We start from the raw sequence: 20,667 nt of genomic DNA on the forward strand, positions 1-20,667 counted from the left end.
GGGTTTGCCAGAGCAAGGGCATTGCCTGCTTTCGCATGCGGCTGGATCCCCTTTGGTGCTCAGCAGGCCTTGCCGTACAGGAAAGAGCAGCCTGTGTTTCCATGCACCAACGTCCTTCCCGGAGAATTTCATTCATGCTGATTGAGGGAGATACTGTACTCTTTCCTTTAGTTTATTTTACCCTCTTGGTATGCAGAGTATTCTTTGTTAATCTTCCTTATTTATTTAAATGTTAATTGGTCCTTGTTAATTTAGTTTCCTGTGCTGAAAGCCAAGGTCAACAATGAGTCCTTCCATGTTAGCTCTTAGTGTGATTACAAGGTAGTATAATGCATCTTGGAAAAAAGTAGCAAGAAGCCTTCCCCTTGTTTTTAATGTAACCTTTGTGTTAGGTAGAGGTTTGGAGGTTGAAAGAGAGAGAGAAAATGTATGTTCAACGCAGACTGAAGGGTCTTATTGATTGAAAGGGACTGTTAAATTAAAAGACAGTTGTTTTGAAAGCAAAATATCACTTGACCCCAAAGAGACAGGCAGTTGCGGCCCTGGGGGTAGGTATAATAACAACACTGGCTTTGGTATGGGAATGCTAACAGTAGACCTGAAAAACAGATATTCCCCCCCCCCCTTTCACTTCACTGTTTGTATGTGCAACTTTCAAACTGTGCTTTTGTTACTCTAAGAGCAATCTCTTCTGAGAACACCCTTCTTTTTGGCTGGAATGGCCGTTTTATGAGATAAAAGTAAGATTTTTTTTTTATAAAACAGATTCTGTTCCATGGGGCAAAACAAACAGAGCTATCATAACACTTTAAATAGTAATCAAATATGTTTTTCTGTTTGCATTCAAAAGGGTGGAAAGGTAACTTGACAAGATGAAAGAAGGAACCAGATTTGTGTATCCCCCCCTCCCTTCCCCAGTAACAGGTATAGAGTTTTAGAAAAGACTTCAAGGCAAAAAGAAAAAAGCATAGAATATACTGTTATGGTGTTATTTTTGTCTTTCATTTTTATGACAACTTATTTGTACTTAAAGGAATCTTTCCAAAGAGTTAAGAAGCATCATTAAATAAAGACTGTGAAATGTGCAATATGGCTTATTTATTTAAATGTTAATTGGTCCAACGAACACTTCTAATTAGCTCTATATTTGCTTAGCAAAAAGTTTTACAAATTCCAATTGTGAAAAGCAGCTATTTTGAGCTGGTAAGCATGTTGCAGAATCAGCTATGATTTTTCTATAGTTCTCAGCCCTTGAAGGCACAATTTAATTTTTCATGTATGCATACTAGCAACGGTAAACACTTGCGAGTGTAAAGAACCTTCTTTAATTAGCTGCACAACAATTAAAGGATTCACAAACTAAATTGAACCCTGTCTCTGTGCTTACTAGCTGAATTCTACCACCTGTCACAACAGCACTTTGTTCAATCTGTTATGCAAAATCATTATAGCAATATAGCTGAGGAAAAAAAAAAAGAGAAAACAGCAATTATTTCTTACTTTTCTCTTGAATGGGTTATTTTGGGTTATACTGATGTCAGGTTCATTGAAGCTAACCTTTTGAAATCTATAACAGCATAATACTTATATGGCAGGCTTAGAATAGCTGGAAGAATATTTTGTTTTACCCTTTTAAGAGCAAGTGAGGCACATCCTTAAAGTGTACGGTACTTTCTCTGATCATTTGGAGGAAACAAACCCACCTAAACTGTGCTAACTCCTGCAGCAGCCTGTTATTTGTCTTTGTCAGACAAAAAAAAATGACCATCATCTAATAGTACAACATACATTTTTGTTATTAAAGCCTGTAAACCAATATGAAAACTAGATCTAAAAAGCACTGATTTCCTATAGTGGGGAGAGAAGCACTTCTGGCTTACCTGTTCTGGCTTCTGACATTTGTGATTATTCTTCAGCTCTTGAAAATATAATAGTGCATAAATAGAAAACTTGAAAATACTGGACTTATGTGCTAACTTTAGTTTTCCTTCAATCAGAAGTGGTTGAAAATGAAGAAGTCTTGTATCTTTACAGAAGAGCCTTGTCTCTCTCTCATTTCAATTGCACCCGGTCTCCTAAGTGAGCACAAAGGGCCAGATGCACAAATGCATTGGAAGTCCCAATTTTCACCCCAGTTGATAGGAGTCAGGCTCCTACCGGGTCTGGAGATCTGGCTTGGGGTGTACCAGCCTTCAGGCATCATTTAACCTGCTCTGTTTCTCGGCAGGGTGGTGGCCCAGCAAGCCTCCCTGGTCAGTAGACTTGCTATTGATTTTGTGTTGAACATAATTGGAGGGCATAGGCGGAAGCTTGAAACTCGTTCACAGCCGTGTGAAAGGCCAACTGCTGGAGGAGGACTTACTGCTGGGGAGGAGGTGGCCACGGGGTGAGAAGGATGAGGGCCCACAGCAGTGCCTTTGGCTACCTGCCCAGCTGCTCCTTACTCCAGGTTCTTGCAGGGAGCAATCAGTTGCACCTCAGTGCTCTGATACGCGTTTCTGATGCAGGTTAAAATTCCCAGTGAAAGCAGTTTTCGCTGTGTAAGAAGTATGAGGGTGCGTTTAGTCAGGAAGACCTGTTTACATTTCTCTTTATTCTGCTGTGACAGCTGACAGGAATGTGCACGTCGCTGCCAGCTTTCATGCAGGAGTGGTACAGGTACGTTTTGTGCATACACTCACCAGAGCTGAGGAGCTGAAAGTTAAGCTGCCTGCTGACAGTTTCCTGAAATCATATCAATAACATATTGTTAGCTCTTGTGATTGAAGCTAAAAGAGTCTGCTGTTGGATAAAGGATACATGATACAGGCATTTCATAAGCTGGGGATATAAATGAATAACTCTGCTCATTCACAGTACTTACATTTTTTACAGTATAATTTTTATACCATTGTCATTTTACAATAATTTTGGAAAATCCAGAAAGAGAACAAAGTAGTCTTTGAGAAACATAGTGATTTTTTTTCTTTTTCTAAAAAGTCACTAGGAAAATAAAAGTCAACAACAAAAAATTGAGAAAGGACTTTTTTGTGACTTCTTAAAAAAAAAAAGGAAACTACAAGGAATCCTGATACTTTGATTAAATATGACTTAAATTCTTAGATAATTTTGCACTGAAGTGTGAGAAACCACAATTTGCTATATATGTCCCCTTCTTGCTTTCTAACATCAAATAAGAATAGCTGGTCTATTCAGAAGTAGAAAGTGAAGGAAATGAAAATCCTTTTAATTAGAAAGAAAGATATAACAATCTCTGTATTTGTAGGTGTAGGTGCAAGGCGCTGGAAATCGGTACAACAGAAAAATGAGGTTCTGCTTGAGTTCTGCTGAATCAGTACAGAGGTTTTGTGTGGGAACTCCTGAATGCTCTCAGCTTTGGGGCTTCTGCTGTTCGGTCCTGTACAGTGAGGAGCACTTTGATGTCCTATTGCAAGTAGCAGGAGCCCACGCACCACCTCTTGTGGCTGGGTCCTTGAAACTGAACCACCAAGTCTTTCCTCTCCTTTGTCTGGCTTTGTGTTTTGCTGAAATTACCTGGATTCAGGCAGGTTTGCAGCAATGTAAATTAACGTTGAGTGAAGTTTTACATGAGCTAGAGAAAGTGAACACAAACTGCTCATTTGCACAGACTATTCAGGAGACTTGAAATAGTTTCACTGAGAGTTAGTTATGTTTATTTGCATGTTGTCTCGAAAACTCTTGCAGTAAAGCGCTCCCTGTTAGTCCCTGATCCTTCTGATAACAACTCTCAGCTGCTCTCAGCCTGCCATGGGATGGAAGCCCCCAGGAATCCTGTCAGTCACCTGAAGGAGTTTGGTCAGAGCTGTACGTGGCCAGAGCTGGCTGTTAAGGATATATTACAGTTAGCAGAGTCCATCTCCCAGCTGACTTTGCAACCGTAATTGAACTTGCCAGGGTCTGTCATCCTGTGATTGCATTTATCAGACCCTCTTTGTCAGCTTTGTTGCCACTCACCTATCAACCACGATAGGTTGTCTTTTCAGCCAAGGGCCTGGAATGTTGCAATTAACATCAAAATTATGTAAAGGATTTTTATCCTGCAGATAGCTTTGAAATATGTTATTGTATTTTTATAGCATTCCTCCTCCCCCATATTCATCTATCTGCTATGTGTCTGCCAAGTTTTCAGTGCCCTTTTTATTAATGATCAAAGCTATTGTGCCCAGATAAAACAGGGGTGCCCAAACAGCAATCAGTGCTCAGCTTGTGGGGATCCTGAGGGTCATGCTGCCGTTGTATTTAAACGTACGTACTGTTTTACCATAATCAGTGCTTGCATCTATGCTTCCTTCAATGTATGCACTACGTAGCCATTCCCTTTCTGGTACCTGATCTTGCAGCGCAGTGGTAGGAGGAGATTCCCTGCTCACTTCACTGGCTGTACCTCACTGCATTCAAGAGTACTGCAAAGATGGGACCCTTTTTTCTGGTTGCTTGTGTGACTTCGTTGTTATTTCCTTGGCTTAATTGCAGAATTGTTAGGACTATTTTGCACCATCATTCAGAGGAAAAGGCAGGGTTATTGTGAGACAGAACGATCTCACTCCGACAGGTAGAGATAATTTATAAAGCAGCTGGGGAAATACAGGGGAATACTCCCAAGTCAGTTACGTATAGTATAGACATTCCTGTTTGGGGTTGTCTCCCTGCTCAAGAAGCCATCCGAAAGAACAGTGTGATTAGCAGTACTGCACATAGATGTATTTTTTTTTTTGCTTCTCTAAAATGACAGTCTGAAAAAGAGCATGTTTTCGGAATATTTTCTGACCTTGGGGCAGATACGATTATAGCAGTTGCAAAATCAAGCAGTCAGTGTCTTAGCTGTGCAGAGTGACTGCTAACCACACCCTTTTAAGTCTAAACCACTTATCTCGGTGTGAAAGCATCACAGGAGGTATGAGGTGGCTTCTAGAGTTACGGGCTCTGCTCTTGTGTTCATGACAGTGATCAATTAATAAAGTTAAATGACAACAGCAGTAATATATCAGTAAAAGTGTGCACAGACCAGAACACCAAAGGATAAAGGAGATTTGTGTTTCTTAGTGTTTCATTTTTCTTGAGTGATAATTAAATGTGTTTTTTCTGTCCTTAGTCTAAGTTTGTGTTGTGTTTCCTCATCTGTCTTTTTCCACTTAATTCTGCAAGGAGTTTGCTGCTTCTACTTTTTTGGAGACCACAAACACAAGAAGCATTCTGAGCAATGTTTGCTTTATTTTTCCTGCATCCACCTGCCTCCCAGCATCCCTGCCTCTTTCAGCTGCATCTTTTACTCTAATTCCACTGAAACTGGGGCTTTCTCAACATTGTCCTTTTCCTGGAAATAAGTATTAAAAATAACTCATCGAAGCCATTGGTACCTGAGAATCACTATGACCCTCTAAATTATGTCTTTTCTTTTTGCCACCAAGTCCACGTGTTATAGGGAGAGGAAAAATAAATCAGTTGGGTTGAGGGAAGAAAGGAGAGAAGACAGAAATTGGAGGTAGAAGGGATTAACAGCCAAGAATCTCTGTTATTAAAAACCAAAATAACTCTCCGTAATATTTTAACAAAAAAATTTTATGCTGACAGGTCTGTCATGAGTTAAAAAACCCAGTCTTTTCAACAGTCGATTATGTTTGATAAAAGAAAGCTATCTGGCATACTGGACTAAGCAATGGGAGTCAAGAGTTCTGGACTCTGTCCCTGGCTTTTTTACAGAGGATGAGCTATCTGTTTAAGTCAAGATACATGGTGAGCTTTTTCCTAAATGAGCTGTGGAAATGATGAGTTAGGGATACTCATTTCTACAGTGCTGAAGTTCTGAAAAATTCGGTCCCTTTCCAGCCTTGGAAGCTGTTTGAGTGCACTGAAATTGGGCAAGTTACTTCCGAAGTTCTAAGTGTTTGCATTTACATTATATTAAGATGTTGGCTATTTCTGTGCCCAGCAAAGAAACATGCAGGAAATGTCTTCCCCTCCTCTCTCATTGTGTTGATCATGGTATGCTTTGATGTCCCAGGATGCTGAGGAGCTTTACCGAATACCGGGGTATGAGCTGGTGGGAATTACTGCTGGGGACATTTCAGCAGCGTGCTGGGGGAAAAGGAGGAGCTTAACTCTTCCCAGATATGTAGTGTGGCCCTTTATCCTTTTCATGTGTGTGTGGACTTTTTTAATGTTGGTTTCTCTTAAGTATACTGACCTTGAAGAATGGAGTAATTTATCTTTTCATTATCTCTATATTCTTTCCTCTCCTTTGTTCCCAGTTCAATGTCATTAGAAGTAAAATGAATGCAGTTGTATTATATATGTACTTTCAGAGTATATACTGTCATATATGCTCTCTTTCATGTGCAACAGGTTATGCGAGGTTTAATGTATTAATCTTTCTTTTTCCTTTTGACCAACATTGAAACATTTACTTAGGCACGTAGTTTCTGTGTTAATGTCATCACAGGTAGCCCCTATGTTTAGTGATGCATTGTTTTTGTCCACTGTCTGACTCAATAGTATGCAATTTGGAGCATCCTTCATTATCCTACAAACCGTTTTGTGGTAATGAAATCAAATATGGTGTAGACTTAGCTGACATCTCTGTGATACTATTTGGCATACCACATATTTCTGTTTCAAATATAAATTGGTTACTGCTTTTTTAAAATATGCACTCTATTAATCAAATCTATACTTGAGACATCTTTTTTTTCCCCCTAAAGCAGTTATAAGTATTCTCTCTTTCCTTGTTCTGTATGCAGATAGGGTTGGGTATGGACTCTCTAATTTGACAGAAAATAGGCTAACCTTGTGGTCTTTAAGTCCTAAAACTACAGTTGAGTGTGCAGTGTCTTTCCATATAACTAGGTCTTTTGTTCCACTAGAGAAAATTACTTAATTTGTTAGAGAGCTTTTTTTTTTTTAAAAAGGTTTAACTGTAACAGTCTTTACCTAATAGACCTGGGATTGCAGGGAGGTGATTAATATGAATTAAAGGATCTCTGTGACATAGGACTAAAGGACAGAATTACTTTGTTGTTGTTGTTGGCAATCCCACTTGTGCAATTTCATTTCTCCCTAAACCTGATTTCCAGCATTTTGCATAAAGTTAAATAAAAAGTCTAATTGAACCATATATATCTTTTTGAAATTCTCTTTATTCAGGGATGGTCTGATTTTGCATTTTCATTGGGAATGAGTGTCTTTGTCCCTTGAAATCCATCTATTTATTGCAGTGACACCTACTGCTGAGAGAGCTGATCCGCAACAGGATGGGTTACTGTTAAACTTGGCCAACAAGCAGTTTGTGACTCAACCAGCAGATGTTTCTGTGGCTCAGGTCAAAGGGAACTTATGGACTCGTTTTTTTTTTTTTTTTCCTTGCTCCTAGCATTAAGTGCCAGGAAAGTCAACACCAGGTACAGACAGTTGACCTGACCAGTAGCAGGAGGAACTGAACTAGGGCCCTGAGGATCTGCAAAGACCAAAGCATTAGTCTGTTGAGCCACTGTGCTGGCTACAGTCCAACAGTTTCAGACAACTGACTATCTGATTGCATGCCTGGATTTTAGTAATGATTTTACATACTTATTTGATGATTTGTATCCAAGCTTATGCTTCTGACAGGTGCCCTTGTGAACAAAATCTTGCTGGGCTATCGCATATGAATATTTCACAATCAATCATACTTTGATCTTTGGGACATATGTGCATATGACATTATATTTAGTTGTGCACAAAATCTAAGTCTAAGCCTTTGTGAAACGAAAGTAAAAACATCAACCCAGCATTACAGTTCTGGATTTAAATTGTTTCAAGCTATGCTTTGAGTTCTGTGGTCTTAACTCTTCTTGCTTGTTCTCTTTGTAATTGGTATACAAGGCCTGATCCTCCTGCCCTCACCCAGCTGAAATGCACTGCCTTTTATTTGGAACTTGGCTGTGTGAGGAATGCAGGATTAATAGGGTCAACATTATGTATATTTTAATATTATATAATGAGTATTACAGACTTCCAGTGCGGCACAGCGTCCTCAGATGAGAAGAGAAGATTCAGAGCCTGTTCCATGCTGTAAAAATGACAAAAAATGAAATTATAAATATGCTTTGAAAAGTCTTCCAGGCATTTTATTATTTTATTTGTACTGCATGATACTAAAGTGGATCGTTAAAAGCTTAATTTTAAAGTTTCTTCAATCTGACGCGGATGCCAGTTAGATTAATTAAAATGAATAATCAGATAGGAGCTACAGGAGATTGATCAAATTGAAGAGAGTTTAATCAGTTGTATACATTCCAAATTACGTGAAAATAACAAATTTACTTTTAAAAATGCTGTTCTAAAGTAACAGAAGCTGTAGTTTAATGAAGCGTTCCACAAATCAGGCTCCCATTTGAATTTTGGTACCACTCTTATCTTTACTTTTGTCATCAGGAGAACGCTAGGAAAAAAAAAAGTAAAATGAGAATCAATGCTTATAAGCTAAAAAATAATGAACCCAGATGCAACCAGTGTCTGGAAAAAAAGCAGGATTTTATTTTTTTTTTAATCTACTGAACTTTCTGTACCAATTATTTATCTTTCTCTTCTTTGGATCTGACTTCTTAAGTATATGCAAGTGAAATAGAATAAATAAGAAGGAAAACAGGTTTTGCTAAGTCCCATGCAAAGTAGCAATAAATCAAACAGCTTGTCTGCATTCTTCTAATCTTTCTATTCTAATCTGTGAGTGAGATTTATAAATGACCTCTCCTCTCCTCTCTGCTCGTCTTCCTAGATTGTGATCACTAACAGTTCACAGTCCTCCACTCCACGGGTGCTACCAACCAAAGACTGTTCTGGTGATTTATCTTCCGCTGATCAGTTATCAGTCCAAAACGCTGTGCTAGCTAGAAAGTACCCTACAGATGTAACAGGCATTTTAGAAAGCAACTGTCTTCTCAGTCCAGAACGAAAGCAGTACAGTCTCAGCAAACTATTTTCTGTGTGCTAATGACTTTTGAAACTTCAAAATCCCTCTGCTAACCCTTCTTTAAGACAGAAAAACTGTTGTGGAATGAGTTGGCTCTGTTGTTACTAAAGGAGTACTTTGTTTTGGAATCAATAAGCAGCTTGTTTAAATATCAGCACTACAAAGCAGCTATAGTTTTGTCAAATGCCTTCCCTGCTCCCCGCTGCGTGGTCCCGCGGTGGCTGGGTGCTGGAAGATGGGTGTTTGCCCCACCCTGGGTGCCTGGATGGGCTGTGGGAGCTGGTCAGCACAGGATCACTCAGTACTTTGTATGTACTGTGTTTGAGTGGTGCTTCGCCCCAGTTTTTAATTCTTAGACGCTACATATGCTTTGCAATGACTGCAAAACTTAAATGTGGTAAAGTGACTAATAATAATAACAAATTACCAAGTTAGCCTTAATAATATTTAAATAAAAACAAATAGATAGGACACATTACCTGTAGGCCAGCTTTTTTTGTTTTTACGCTCCAGAAACCATATATTTCCTTAATATAATTATATTATACCCCAAGGAGCAGGACACCTACTTAACCAACAAAAAAAAAAAAAAGAGAAAAACTCCAATGAACAGGATGCAGTTACTCTATTTTACATAAGTAAAATGAGAATAGAATCTGCCCTAATGTTTATTTCGTTTTATCAGATTGGATAATACTGTCCTGGTGGCATTAAATACAGCTGATCTCTCCCCTCCCTTTCTGTGCACACATGTTTTTGTTAAAATTTAACTATTTACATCTATGTCTCTTAGTATTGCCTACAAATCAGTCAAAGAAGAGTAGGTCATCTATCCTGCCCTACTGTTTATATATTAATCATCTGGCAAATAAACCGCTCAGTATCCTACCCACCTCAGTAATATTTGTGATGTAATTTGTTTGGATGCCCAAATGTCACCAGCGTTGATTGTAAGAGATGAAAAAAATGTACTTGCTCAGCACACCAAGCTCTGGGCTAAAATGTAAGCATGAAATCTCTGGTTTATTTTTGTAATAATGTTTACAGCTGTTTAATGACCCTGAAAGGGTTCAGTAGTCTGGTGTTCTGTATTTCTTAACAGGAGTGTATTATGCTTATAACAGCCTTAGTTAAACTGTTTCAGCTACAACAATAAGAACAATATTTAATAAAAATTCAATATATATTCTGAAGTTTCTCAGCAATACATGTTTATGAGTTGCTAAGAACCAAAGCAGTCTGTATTGGAGTATTTAGAATTTGTCAATGGACCACAAGATAATGTAGATATATGTGAATTTTTCTAGCAGGAAAGCTAAATACCAGGTCTATATTCTGAAAGCATAAGTAGCAGTGTGTGTAACTCTTAACTGCTCAGAGGATCAGGGCCAGAGCGAGCTTGTCATTTAAACACGTGAGCTTGTAAAGCATTACTTTGCTTACTGAACTGTAAATCTTTTAACTAACCTAATCTAAGCTATAATAACAGCACAACAGTGGTTTTTAAAATGACTGTTTTCTCTACAGCAGTGAAGAGGGAAATGCTTTAATGTGTGTGTCCAGTAGGGATGAACAGGTGCAAATAAGAGCTGAATTTGGTCCATCTGTTGGCAAAGGTAACAGGTGTGCGTGTGCATGTATGTGTATGTATACAGATATGTGTGTGTCTGCATGTGTTCACACGTGTGTAGGCATATATTGATATTTAAACTTTTTTATTCTATTTGCCACCTCTTTTTCCCTCTGTTTCCAGCAAAAGGAAGCCGAGCTTCTCATATTACGTTAATGTAGTTGTGATGACAGGCTTTTCTGGTGTCATAATTGGTTTTAAATTCCAGTAATCCATTTCAAATAGTTAAATAAAATCTGTGTGTTCAATTGAAATGGCTAAAGTCAGAACTTTCGTTATTGATATCACAGGAAATAGTCTTGAGGGCAAAAAATGTGAGTGAAATCAAAATAACTATTAGTATCATCAAAGGGACTTGAATGTCTCACTGTACCTTCATGTGGGAGATGAGAGAGTATTTTTATAATATATGTATGCAGTTGTGAATTTCATAAGCTGAGTACTCTCCTCATGGAAATAGGAAGCTGCACTCCTGACACAGTAAATGGCTGTCTTCTGATGGTTTGTTTGAGTCTTGCCGAGGGACCGCTCCTGCCCTGCCCTGTGCAGCATAAACCAAGCTGGTTTGTAGCCTGTGCATATGTAGCAGGGTGAGGATTGGGCTTTCTGGCTGGAGCGGCTCACTTGGGCGAGAGCTGAGGGTTTGTTTAGGTCAGGAAGGGCAGCCCGTGAACAACTCCTGATACCAACATGCTCTGCACAGTGCCACATCTTGGGGGACGCTGTCTTTACAAAACATTTGAGATAATTAAAGGTCAAAAATTTGCTATATAAATTTCACCAAACATATTTTGAATTTCTTAACAATCTCAAATTTCATTTGCAGTTGATTTTGTAAGCATATGTTAACTACACAGAACATAGTGCTTCTGTTCCCAGTGCGAGTGACGGCAAAATGTTCTGTGTTTTCCTTAAAAGAGAGATCAGAATCATGAAAATAATGTAATAGACTATATATTTTAAAATTGAAAGCTAGACATTTTCCCTCCCATGAAGCATCACAGCAGCACTTATAAATTGACATTTTCAGATTTTTTAGTTTTAAATACCTGGTGTTTTGTTTTGGGGAGGCAAGAAGGGCAGGTCCTAATGAAGAAAGATATGAAAAATATTTATTTTGTCAAAACACTTGAAATTATGAACTGGTTATCTGTTAAAAGGTAAATTTTAATGAAATCCATTTGGGTAGGGGTTTTTAGTGTTTTTAGCATTTAGTTGTTGGGGCAGAATGGATACAGTAAAATTGTACTTGAGGCCAGTCTGAGGAGGATGGTTGTGTCTATAGGGAAATCTGTGGGGAGGCAGGAGGACTGGACGGCTGTGGGCATGGCTGTGATGCAGAAGCACCCCTGCACCTCTGGGGTGTTGTGGAGAGCAGCCAGACCCTGAGAGAGTGTCCTAGTCGACAGCAAGAGGCTGTGCAACGACCACCTTGACACCAAGGTGGGGACCTTGAACTGCAAGGCCTGAGCAAGAGGCTTACTGGGGAATGAAAGCCCCTTACCCCACCCCACCTGGTGTAACCCTGTCTGGTCGTAGATCTAGACAGGCATGATGGATAAAGAGGGAGAGAATGAAATTGCTAATTTTTTTAGAGAAATTAGGCAAATTAGATTGGGTTATCTAATTCATAGTGGAATGATGGATGAGGAGGAGTTTTATTTCTGTCCTGCATGTGGATACAAGATGAGATTTTGGTAGGTTTTGCTGTGAATGGGCTGAAGAATATGGAAAGTCTGATTTATGTGAGAGCTGAACAGTAGCATGGTCCCTGTGTTCCTAAATGCAGTAACCAGGAATTGCAGGAGGAGAAATTTCACATGGCAGTACTTTGAATGCCGTGGTTATACTTTGCAATGAAACCAGGTAGGAGTGAGGAAAGGAAGAGACAATTCAGAGCCAGAGGCAGGAACAGGACTACAAGAAGCTGGGGCAGGTGAGGGTGGGAAGACAGTTTAAGAGAAGAACTGTAGCATCCTGAGAGCATGGTAGCTGGATCCTAGAAATTGAACTGCTGATCAGAGTATGCAGCATTCAGAGGTGGTTATTTCTCACTGTGCAGAGGCTTTGCTGACCTTTCTGCATCCTTCATAAAAAATGTATAAAATTTCCAATGCCAAAAGATCAATGTGTGTGGGTGAGGCTCCCCAGACTTGATCCAAAATTAATAGTTTTTAAATGAAAAATTATGGGTTTGGTCTTCCTCTTGATTTTTTTTTTTTTTGACTCGTCCTATCTATATTCTACATTATATGTGTCTCATGTATGTTTGTGGGAGACATAAAATAGCAAAAAAAAAAAAAAGTTTTGAAAAAATTATCATGTACCAACTACAACTGCTGTTGTTACTTTATTAAAGTTATCTTTGAAAAAGAGCCCCAGAATAACTTAAAAGCTCAACCACAACTCCCTCTCCCCTCCCCAATCCAAATAACCATACATTTGAACTGATGCTTAGGGTTAAACATCAGAATTAATAAACTCCACTGGGATCTGTCAGCATTTCCAAACTTCGATAGAGCATAAAATGCTAAAATTAACTACCCAAACCTTCCTGAGCATGTAAAGGCACCAGTTCCCATTGAGGTGAACTGAATAAATGAAATTTAGACTGCATTTTTCAAGCTGTTATAGAATATTTCAATTCACAAAGACTTTTCTAAACCCTCTTCAATATATGTACACATCTGTACACACAATACATTTCTTGAATTTTTACCTTCTTGTTTGCCAACATGCCTTCTTTAAGCATCGTGAGGAGAAATAACACCTGCGGTATGTGGAATCCAGACAGAAAGTAGATTCTGATTTGGGGGGTTTTGTTGTGTTGTTTTTTTTGAGGTTTGTTTTGGTTTGTTTTGTTTTGGTTTTTTTAAGCAGCGCATCGGTAGATACTCAAAATCTCAGTCAACTTCAGGCAATGGCAGGCCTAAGCACTACAAATCTCAGATGTCTAGCTAATCCTTTTGAACATGAAATTGTGTTTTTTTCAAAAGTTAAGCAAACTTTCAAAAATTTTAAAAAAAAGTGTTTGTATGTACCCACGTTTTGAATGATTGTGGTCTGCTGCACAGAAAGCTTTCATGGAAACCAAGAATTTTATTTTACTACATTGCCTTGGGTGAACACCTCTTTGACTATGTTCCCCTACCTTTGGAAATCAGCCACTGCAAGCTAAACTTATGTGCAGTCCTGTAGCTTATAGGTATAAGCCTTTTCCTTTTTATATACTTGATCTCATTAATATTTTTATAAATAATAACATTGACAGCATGTAAGTAATGGGTCCACAACATGAAACCTGAATCTGAGCACTGTTCAACTTTGAAACAGATCTGCTTTACATCTGAGCAAAGTTTTGTAGCTCGTGTTCATCTTTAATACACGTGAATATACACTTTCCCCTTTACTTCTTACAAAATCTGCGTTGTATCACAACCTCAATCATCCTGTCGAGGACCAAATCGGGCTTCTCTTGGAGACCACCCATGCTTTTTTTTTTTTAGGCCCTGATCCTGCAAATACTTAAGCATGTGTGGAACTTTGCTTTCAAGAGTCACCCTTTGAAGTCTACTGGACTACTCCCATGAGCACAATTACATGCATTTTAAGTATGTGCCAGATTTGGGCCTGAAATTGTCTATCAAGTGGCCACTGTGAAGCTGTGTGAGGAATGGTGTCCACCTGGAGTGTGCCTGTGGCCTTTGTAGAAGGAATAGCAAGTAAATGCCTTTGGCTAAAGCCAAACAGAAAGTTGACCAAATTAATTATTCAATAACGTATAGAATTCAGTAATTTTATTAGTGAATAAAGTGTCAAATCACTCCACTGAACAACACAGATCTTAATTATGTTCTAATATAACCTTATAGCATCATATCGTTTGAGAGTTATAAATGTGAAACTTTATATTTTAAGTAGAATTTTATAGATACATTATTGCTGTATAGAGTAGAGAAGTGGCAAGGATGGGAGATTGTTGTGGACAATTATACAGACCAGAACAGAGCACTTGTGTTTAACAAACAGCTTTGAATTCTAATTTTCTGCAATATACATAGTGTAGGTACAATTTCTAGTTATTACTGTGTATTAGGAAAGTTATTAAAATTCTTAAACTTGTTGAGGCTTTCCACAACACCTTCCCCAGATTTTAATTGGTTTTATCTAGTTCCATGAGAGAGCTCTTTAAAACAAATCAAAGTGCCTTAAATCACATGTCTTACCCATCGAAGGACAGAGATATTCCTTCTAGAATCTGGCAAGTTTTCCTAAGAACTGAAATCTGAAGGTTCTCAATGATGAAATAAAAGACTTGGTAGAAGATAACTTATGTGCCTTTTGATGGGCTCAGTTTCAAAATGACAAAATAACAATGTTTTGTAACAGAAAGGTTAAATCTTAATCTCAGAGGTTTACAAAGCTGCTAGTCGCAGTCTCCTTAAAATTTAATATACCTCGTTAATGCTTACTTGCAAACACTGAAGGATTTTTATGATTATAATCATGTGTTACAGCACCTAGTACTGTTTCTAAGCAGCATACTAATCAGCTTAATGAGATATTACTGCACTTTTTGTTGACTAAAGCAAAATCCTTTTTATTGTTCTAAAGCTTGTCCTTTACTTTATTTTTTCCCAAAACATTATCTTGTTTTATTGTACACCAGTAAATATCATACCATCGTCTTTTTGTCAAATCATAAAACTATCTTTCTCATTGTAGAATGTGTAATATATTGAATATGGTTAATGGAACTGAAAGTTACAAATGGATTTCTATTTTTGTTTTTTTTTTTTGCTGGCTTTTCTAATGGAAATGGGAGAGACGCATAACATTTCTTTTTCTATAGATTTAGAAATGTAAACAGGTGCAATTTCACAAGAAGAAAGACAAGGGAGGTGGTAAAAGCCTTTGGCCCTTCTGTAATAATTAGATTTTGAAATTGTAGCATATTTTAAAATAGTAATTAATGGTTATTGGTAAACATGCAAAATGATGAAAGCACACGTGTGATCAAAATTGTGTAGCACAGTTGGCATTTAATACACTTTTTATTGTTTTTACACTAATTCCTTTGCATTATTATGAGTAGGTAAAACATAAAATGCAAATTGTACGTCAGTGATTCAACGCTTGTAACTCTTTCACAGTCTGAATCTAAAATATCTTCTGATTTTCAGAGATGGAGGAAGCTAGTTTGTGCCTTGGTGTTTCTTCAGCTGTGCCAGAAGCTGACGCCCATCTCAACAGCACCATACTCAATGGGCAGTATTCAATGAGCCAGAAGCTGCACCAGATCACTTCCCAGCTCAGCCATGCCTTCCCGGAGCTCCAGAACAGGCAGAATCCAGAGGAGAAGGCATCAGCACCGCTAGAAGACAAAAGCCACATGTCCATAGCAAACCAGCCCATCAGCAGTCAGATGGCACTGTTGGCAAACCAGCTCAATAGAGAGGTTGATACCAGTTTGAATGGGCGTGTGGATCTGCAGCAGTTCTTGAATGGACAAAACCTAGGGATTATGTCTCAGATGAGCGATATAGAGGATGATGCCAGGAAGAACAGAAAGTACCCATGTCCCCTCTGTGGGAAACGCTTTCGATTTAACAGCATCCTGTCGCTACACATGCGAACTCATACTGGAGAGAAACCATTTAAGTGTCCATACTGTGACCACAGAGCAGCTCAGAAAGGCAACCTGAAGATACACCTGCGTACTCATAAGCTTGGAAACCTTGGCAAAGGTCGTGGAAGAGTCCGAGAAGAAAACAGACTTTTACATGAGCTGGAGGAGAGAGCAATTCTTCGGGACAAACAGATGAAGAGCAGCCTCTTGCAGCCACGACCTGATGTGAAAACACAGCAACACACCCAGCCAATGCCTCTCGCAAACTGTAACTTGTCTGTGACAGCTAATCACAGCACACCTGATATTTCAAACCCTGTTCCCTCTCCAAAGCCAGTCAGTGTCCAGGAAGAAGTTGTCGCTCAGACAGCGGGGTTCAGATGCACGTTTTGCAAAGGCAAGTTCAAGAAGCGAGAAGAGCTGGACAGGCACATAAGGATCCTGCACAAGCCTTACAAGTGCACCCTGTGTGATTTTGCCGCCTCGCAGGAGGAGGAGCTGATTAGCCACGTGGAGAAGGCTCACATAACTGCTGAGTCGGCACAGGGCCAGGGCTCCAATGGGAATGGGGAGCAATCCACCAACGAGTTTCGTTGCGAGGTGTGTGGCCAAGTGTTCAGCCAAGCCTGGTTCCTAAAAGGCCACATGAGAAAACACAAGGATTCCTTTGAACACTGCTGTCAGATCTGTGGGAGGCGATTCAAAGAGCCTTGGTTTCTTAAAAATCACATGAAAGTTCACCTGAATAAGTTATCTGTAAAGAACAAATCTCCTAATGATCCCGAAGTACCTGTCTCCATCAACAGCATGTCCCAGGAAGCTCATGCAAACTTATATTCAAGGTATCTGTCATGTTTGCAGAGTGGGTTTCTTCCTCCCGACAAAGCGAGTTTAAGTGAACAAAATCAAATCTATAACAAAGGAGATATGCCCATGAAAGAGAAAGAAGTCTTGGGGAAGCTCCTTTCGCCCATTTCTGGCATTGGCCACAGTATTGCTGAAGGGGATAAACATTCTTTATTGGGCTGTCTCAATCTGGTTCCTCCTCTGAAATCCAGCTGTATAGAAAGGTTACAAGCCGCTGCCAAAGCAGCAGAGATGGATCCAGTAAACAGCTATCAGGCCTGGCAGCTTATGGCACGGGGAATGGCCATGGAACATGGCTTTTTGTCTAAAGAGCAGCAGATACAGCGCAGCCATGAAGACACTTTGGCAAATGCTGGAGTTATGTTTGATAAGGAGAAGCGGGAGTATGTGTTAGTAGGAGCAGATGGCTCTAAGCAGAAAATGCCTGCTGATTTGGTTCACAGCACTAAAATGGGCAATCAGAGAGACTTGCCAAACAAACTAGACCCTTTAGAAGGCAGTAGAGATTTTTTGTCACATGGTATGAACCAGGGACTCGATTACAACTTACCAAGTCATGGAAACGTAAAAGAAAAGCCAACTGAATGCCCGGACTGCGGAAGGGTTTTTAGAACATACCACCAAGTGGTCGTTCACTCCAGGGTCCACAAAAGAGACAGGAAAGGAGAAGATGAAATAATTCAAGGTAGTCTTGATGAGCGACGTGGGTCTGGAAGTGATCAAGAGTCTCAGTCTGTCAGCAGGTCGACAACACCAGGGTCCTCTAACATTACTGAAGAAAGCGGAGTAGGTGGGGGTCTCTCTCAGACAGGAAGTGCCCAGGAGGACAGCCCACATCCTTCCTCACCCTCCTCTTCAGGTATGATAACTTCTTCTTCCCTCTCTGCACTGAAACCTTCATATCTATATTTGAAATCACAGCAGCAAAGTAGTTTGTGCATTTTCTTGTTAGGTCGTTTCCTAGCAGTCCACAGGGACGTGGTGTTATATGCCAGAACATCTGTGTTTGGGTTCCTGCAATGCCTTTGGTGTTAATTCTCAGCTCACCCTTTTCTCCCCTCCAAGGGCAGGTTTCCTAGCCTTTCAGCTGTCACCTCCACCACCCCACCAGCAGCAGCGTGCAGGGTCTGTACAGTCACCAATGGCAGTGGCTCTTCCAGGGCCTCTCCCTCCAGGTTTTGGAAGGTGTTTTTTTCCCCTCCTATTCATGGTGTCTCTCTTGCAGATCTTTCCATGTCCTCCATGTAAAAGGGTGAGGAAAGATGCCTTCTTTGAGTTACAGTTCAAAGAAACAGGATTAATAACCAGCGTGTTGGCTAACCTCTCTGATTGCCCTTATTCCCACAACCATATGTACTTGTACCTGGCCACTGGACTGATTAAAAAGAGGTTCAAAAATACAAATTACTAACTTTTTTACAATCTTGTAACTTATGTGCACATTTTAACATGTATGAAGACTCCTTAATTCACATCTATTTGAAAGTACAAGAAAAATAGAAATTGGACAGAAACATTTTAATTGCATTGTATGTCATGTTAACTTGCTGTGTATAAAATAGCAAAGCAGATAATATTTCATTGGAGATGTCTATAAAATATTGAGCTTCCTGGTACAGTTTTTAAAGTTACTAGCCTATGACTGCTGAAATAAAATCTCCAAGTCATAACAGGTAAGATTTCTGGCCTCATCCATGTTTCCAATGTCACTTACTAATGGATAGTAAATTGAAAGTTATATCTTCAGCCCTTTATAAAGAAAGCACCTCACTAATACTGTAATCATTCTGCAAGCCTAACAACAGAGGAAATCATGCCATAACAAATACTCTGTTACTAATGGCAACATTGATTTCTGCAATCAGCCATTAAGTCTAGAAAATGAAAGACAGTTTGAGGTACCTTGAGGCATTACATTGCCCACTGTTAAAGAGCTGGTAGCAGGCTGTTGAGGGTAATTCTTTTTAGTTTTTTTCCCCCCAGTTTCGATAAATATTTTAGTATTGGAGGCAATTCACTGTTACAGTTATTAAGTATATGCCAGTTTATTTTTGTTGTTCTTGTCATGCTCCAGTATACTCTACTTCTGAGGCCAAATTAATATAAAAATAAAGCGTTAGTTTGCTGGCTTATTACAAACCAGTAAAGAAATTGTTAAGACACATAAATCTGCACTGCACATTCCACAGATTCCTATAGTACTTAATGCTGTTGTTTAAATACCCATGAAACACACTGTCTACTCTTAGAGTCATAGCCTCGTTTACAATTTATTACTGGTGAGACACATTAGAAAATTCTATGTAGGAACAAGGGTAACAAGCGAGAGCTAATTTCATACTATATGTAGTTGTTGAGATTGTTTTAAAAGGATTGAAAATAAGTCAGGATGCAGGTGATTATTTTTCTAACTTTCACTTTTAAAAAATCCTACACATTGCAGGGGGGGGAGGACATGCTTCTCTTTAATGTAGAAGGCGTCACTTTTGTTTTGCAATGCCATAGAGTGATCGGAAATAAAAGATCCTGAAATCATTTAAATTCTGTCCGAAGCCTTCCAGGGCTGTCTGGAAAAGTTTGGAAAAAAAAGAGCCCCAGAGTCTTCTGAGTGAAGTTGAACTGATAGAGATTGAAGAGGATTCAAAACAATGCATGTGAAAGTTTGTGTGTTTTGAGTGCCCTGAAAACTTTAATTCCAAGTGTTCTGGTTCGTTAAATGTGTTGTGGGAAGTTTTTCCTGTCTTCAGAGGCAAAAGATAATACCGCAGTGGTGTTCTCTCTCTGGCCACTGATTCTAAATTATTTTTAACTTAAACTACAATTCATTTAAAATGTTTATTTTCACTTCTGATGCATTTATATGGAGGCATATAAAAATGAAAGCAAAATATGTGCAGTAACAGTTGCTAGAAGCATGTTCATTTTTACTGAAGAAAACCAGAGCTTTTATATTAATATCTGATTGTCTCCTTTAGTCTGTTACTAGTAAATCTAGGAAGGCTTTCAGTGTCATACATCCTATCATGGAAAGTGTGCACGTTTTTATAACTTCTTAATCAGGTGAAAGGAAGACAGTATTGCATTTTACCAGAACAAAATCTAAGTATTCTTTAGTACTTTGAATTTTATTGCTATGTTGCTGTTGGAACTTTTCATCATTATGAAGTGTGTATTTTATCACTACCTGTGAAAAATAAACCTGTGGAATATAAAGAAATCAGATTTTTTGCGTAGGGGAGAATTAAGTAGTCATTGAATCTTCTATTAAGAAATTACCGCAAAACAGTTTTACAAATTTCTCAGACTGCATAACAATGTCTCAAAACTTAATTTGCATCACTTGATTCTTTTTTTGTTGAAAACTGGGTCAGTAGGGCCTGAGAAACTATTTTTTCAGATCTTAACCAATGAATTCTTCTTTATAAATTGGTGCTCTTAACATGATAGTAGTTCTGAATTCATCATAAAAACCTTTTTACACAGTGCCTCTTAGAACAGATCTCCAGAAGAAGGCTTACAATGAGTGGCAGAGAAGTCTTTGTTATCTGATGTAATTCTTTGCAAAGGAGGATT

At 38.9% G+C, this 20,667-nt stretch overlaps 1 protein-coding gene across 1 annotated transcript in view; it reads left to right on the forward strand.

Moving 5' to 3' along the window:
• ZNF536 (zinc finger protein 536) overlaps window positions 1-20,667 on the forward strand; it is a 182,140-nt gene that overhangs the window by 91,252 nt on the left and 70,221 nt on the right. Inside the window, exon 5 of the mRNA XM_068411592.1 lies at window positions 15,782-17,953. Coding sequence (XP_068267693.1) covers window positions 15,784-17,953 — 2,170 coding nt within the window. The 5' untranslated portion in view covers window positions 15,782-15,783. The remainder of the gene's footprint in view (window positions 1-15,781; window positions 17,954-20,667) is intronic.

The sequence above is a fragment of the Nyctibius grandis genome, chromosome 12 (assembly GCF_013368605.1).
Source record: "Nyctibius grandis isolate bNycGra1 chromosome 12, bNycGra1.pri, whole genome shotgun sequence".
NCBI classification, from domain to species: domain Eukaryota; kingdom Metazoa; phylum Chordata; class Aves; order Nyctibiiformes; family Nyctibiidae; genus Nyctibius; species Nyctibius grandis.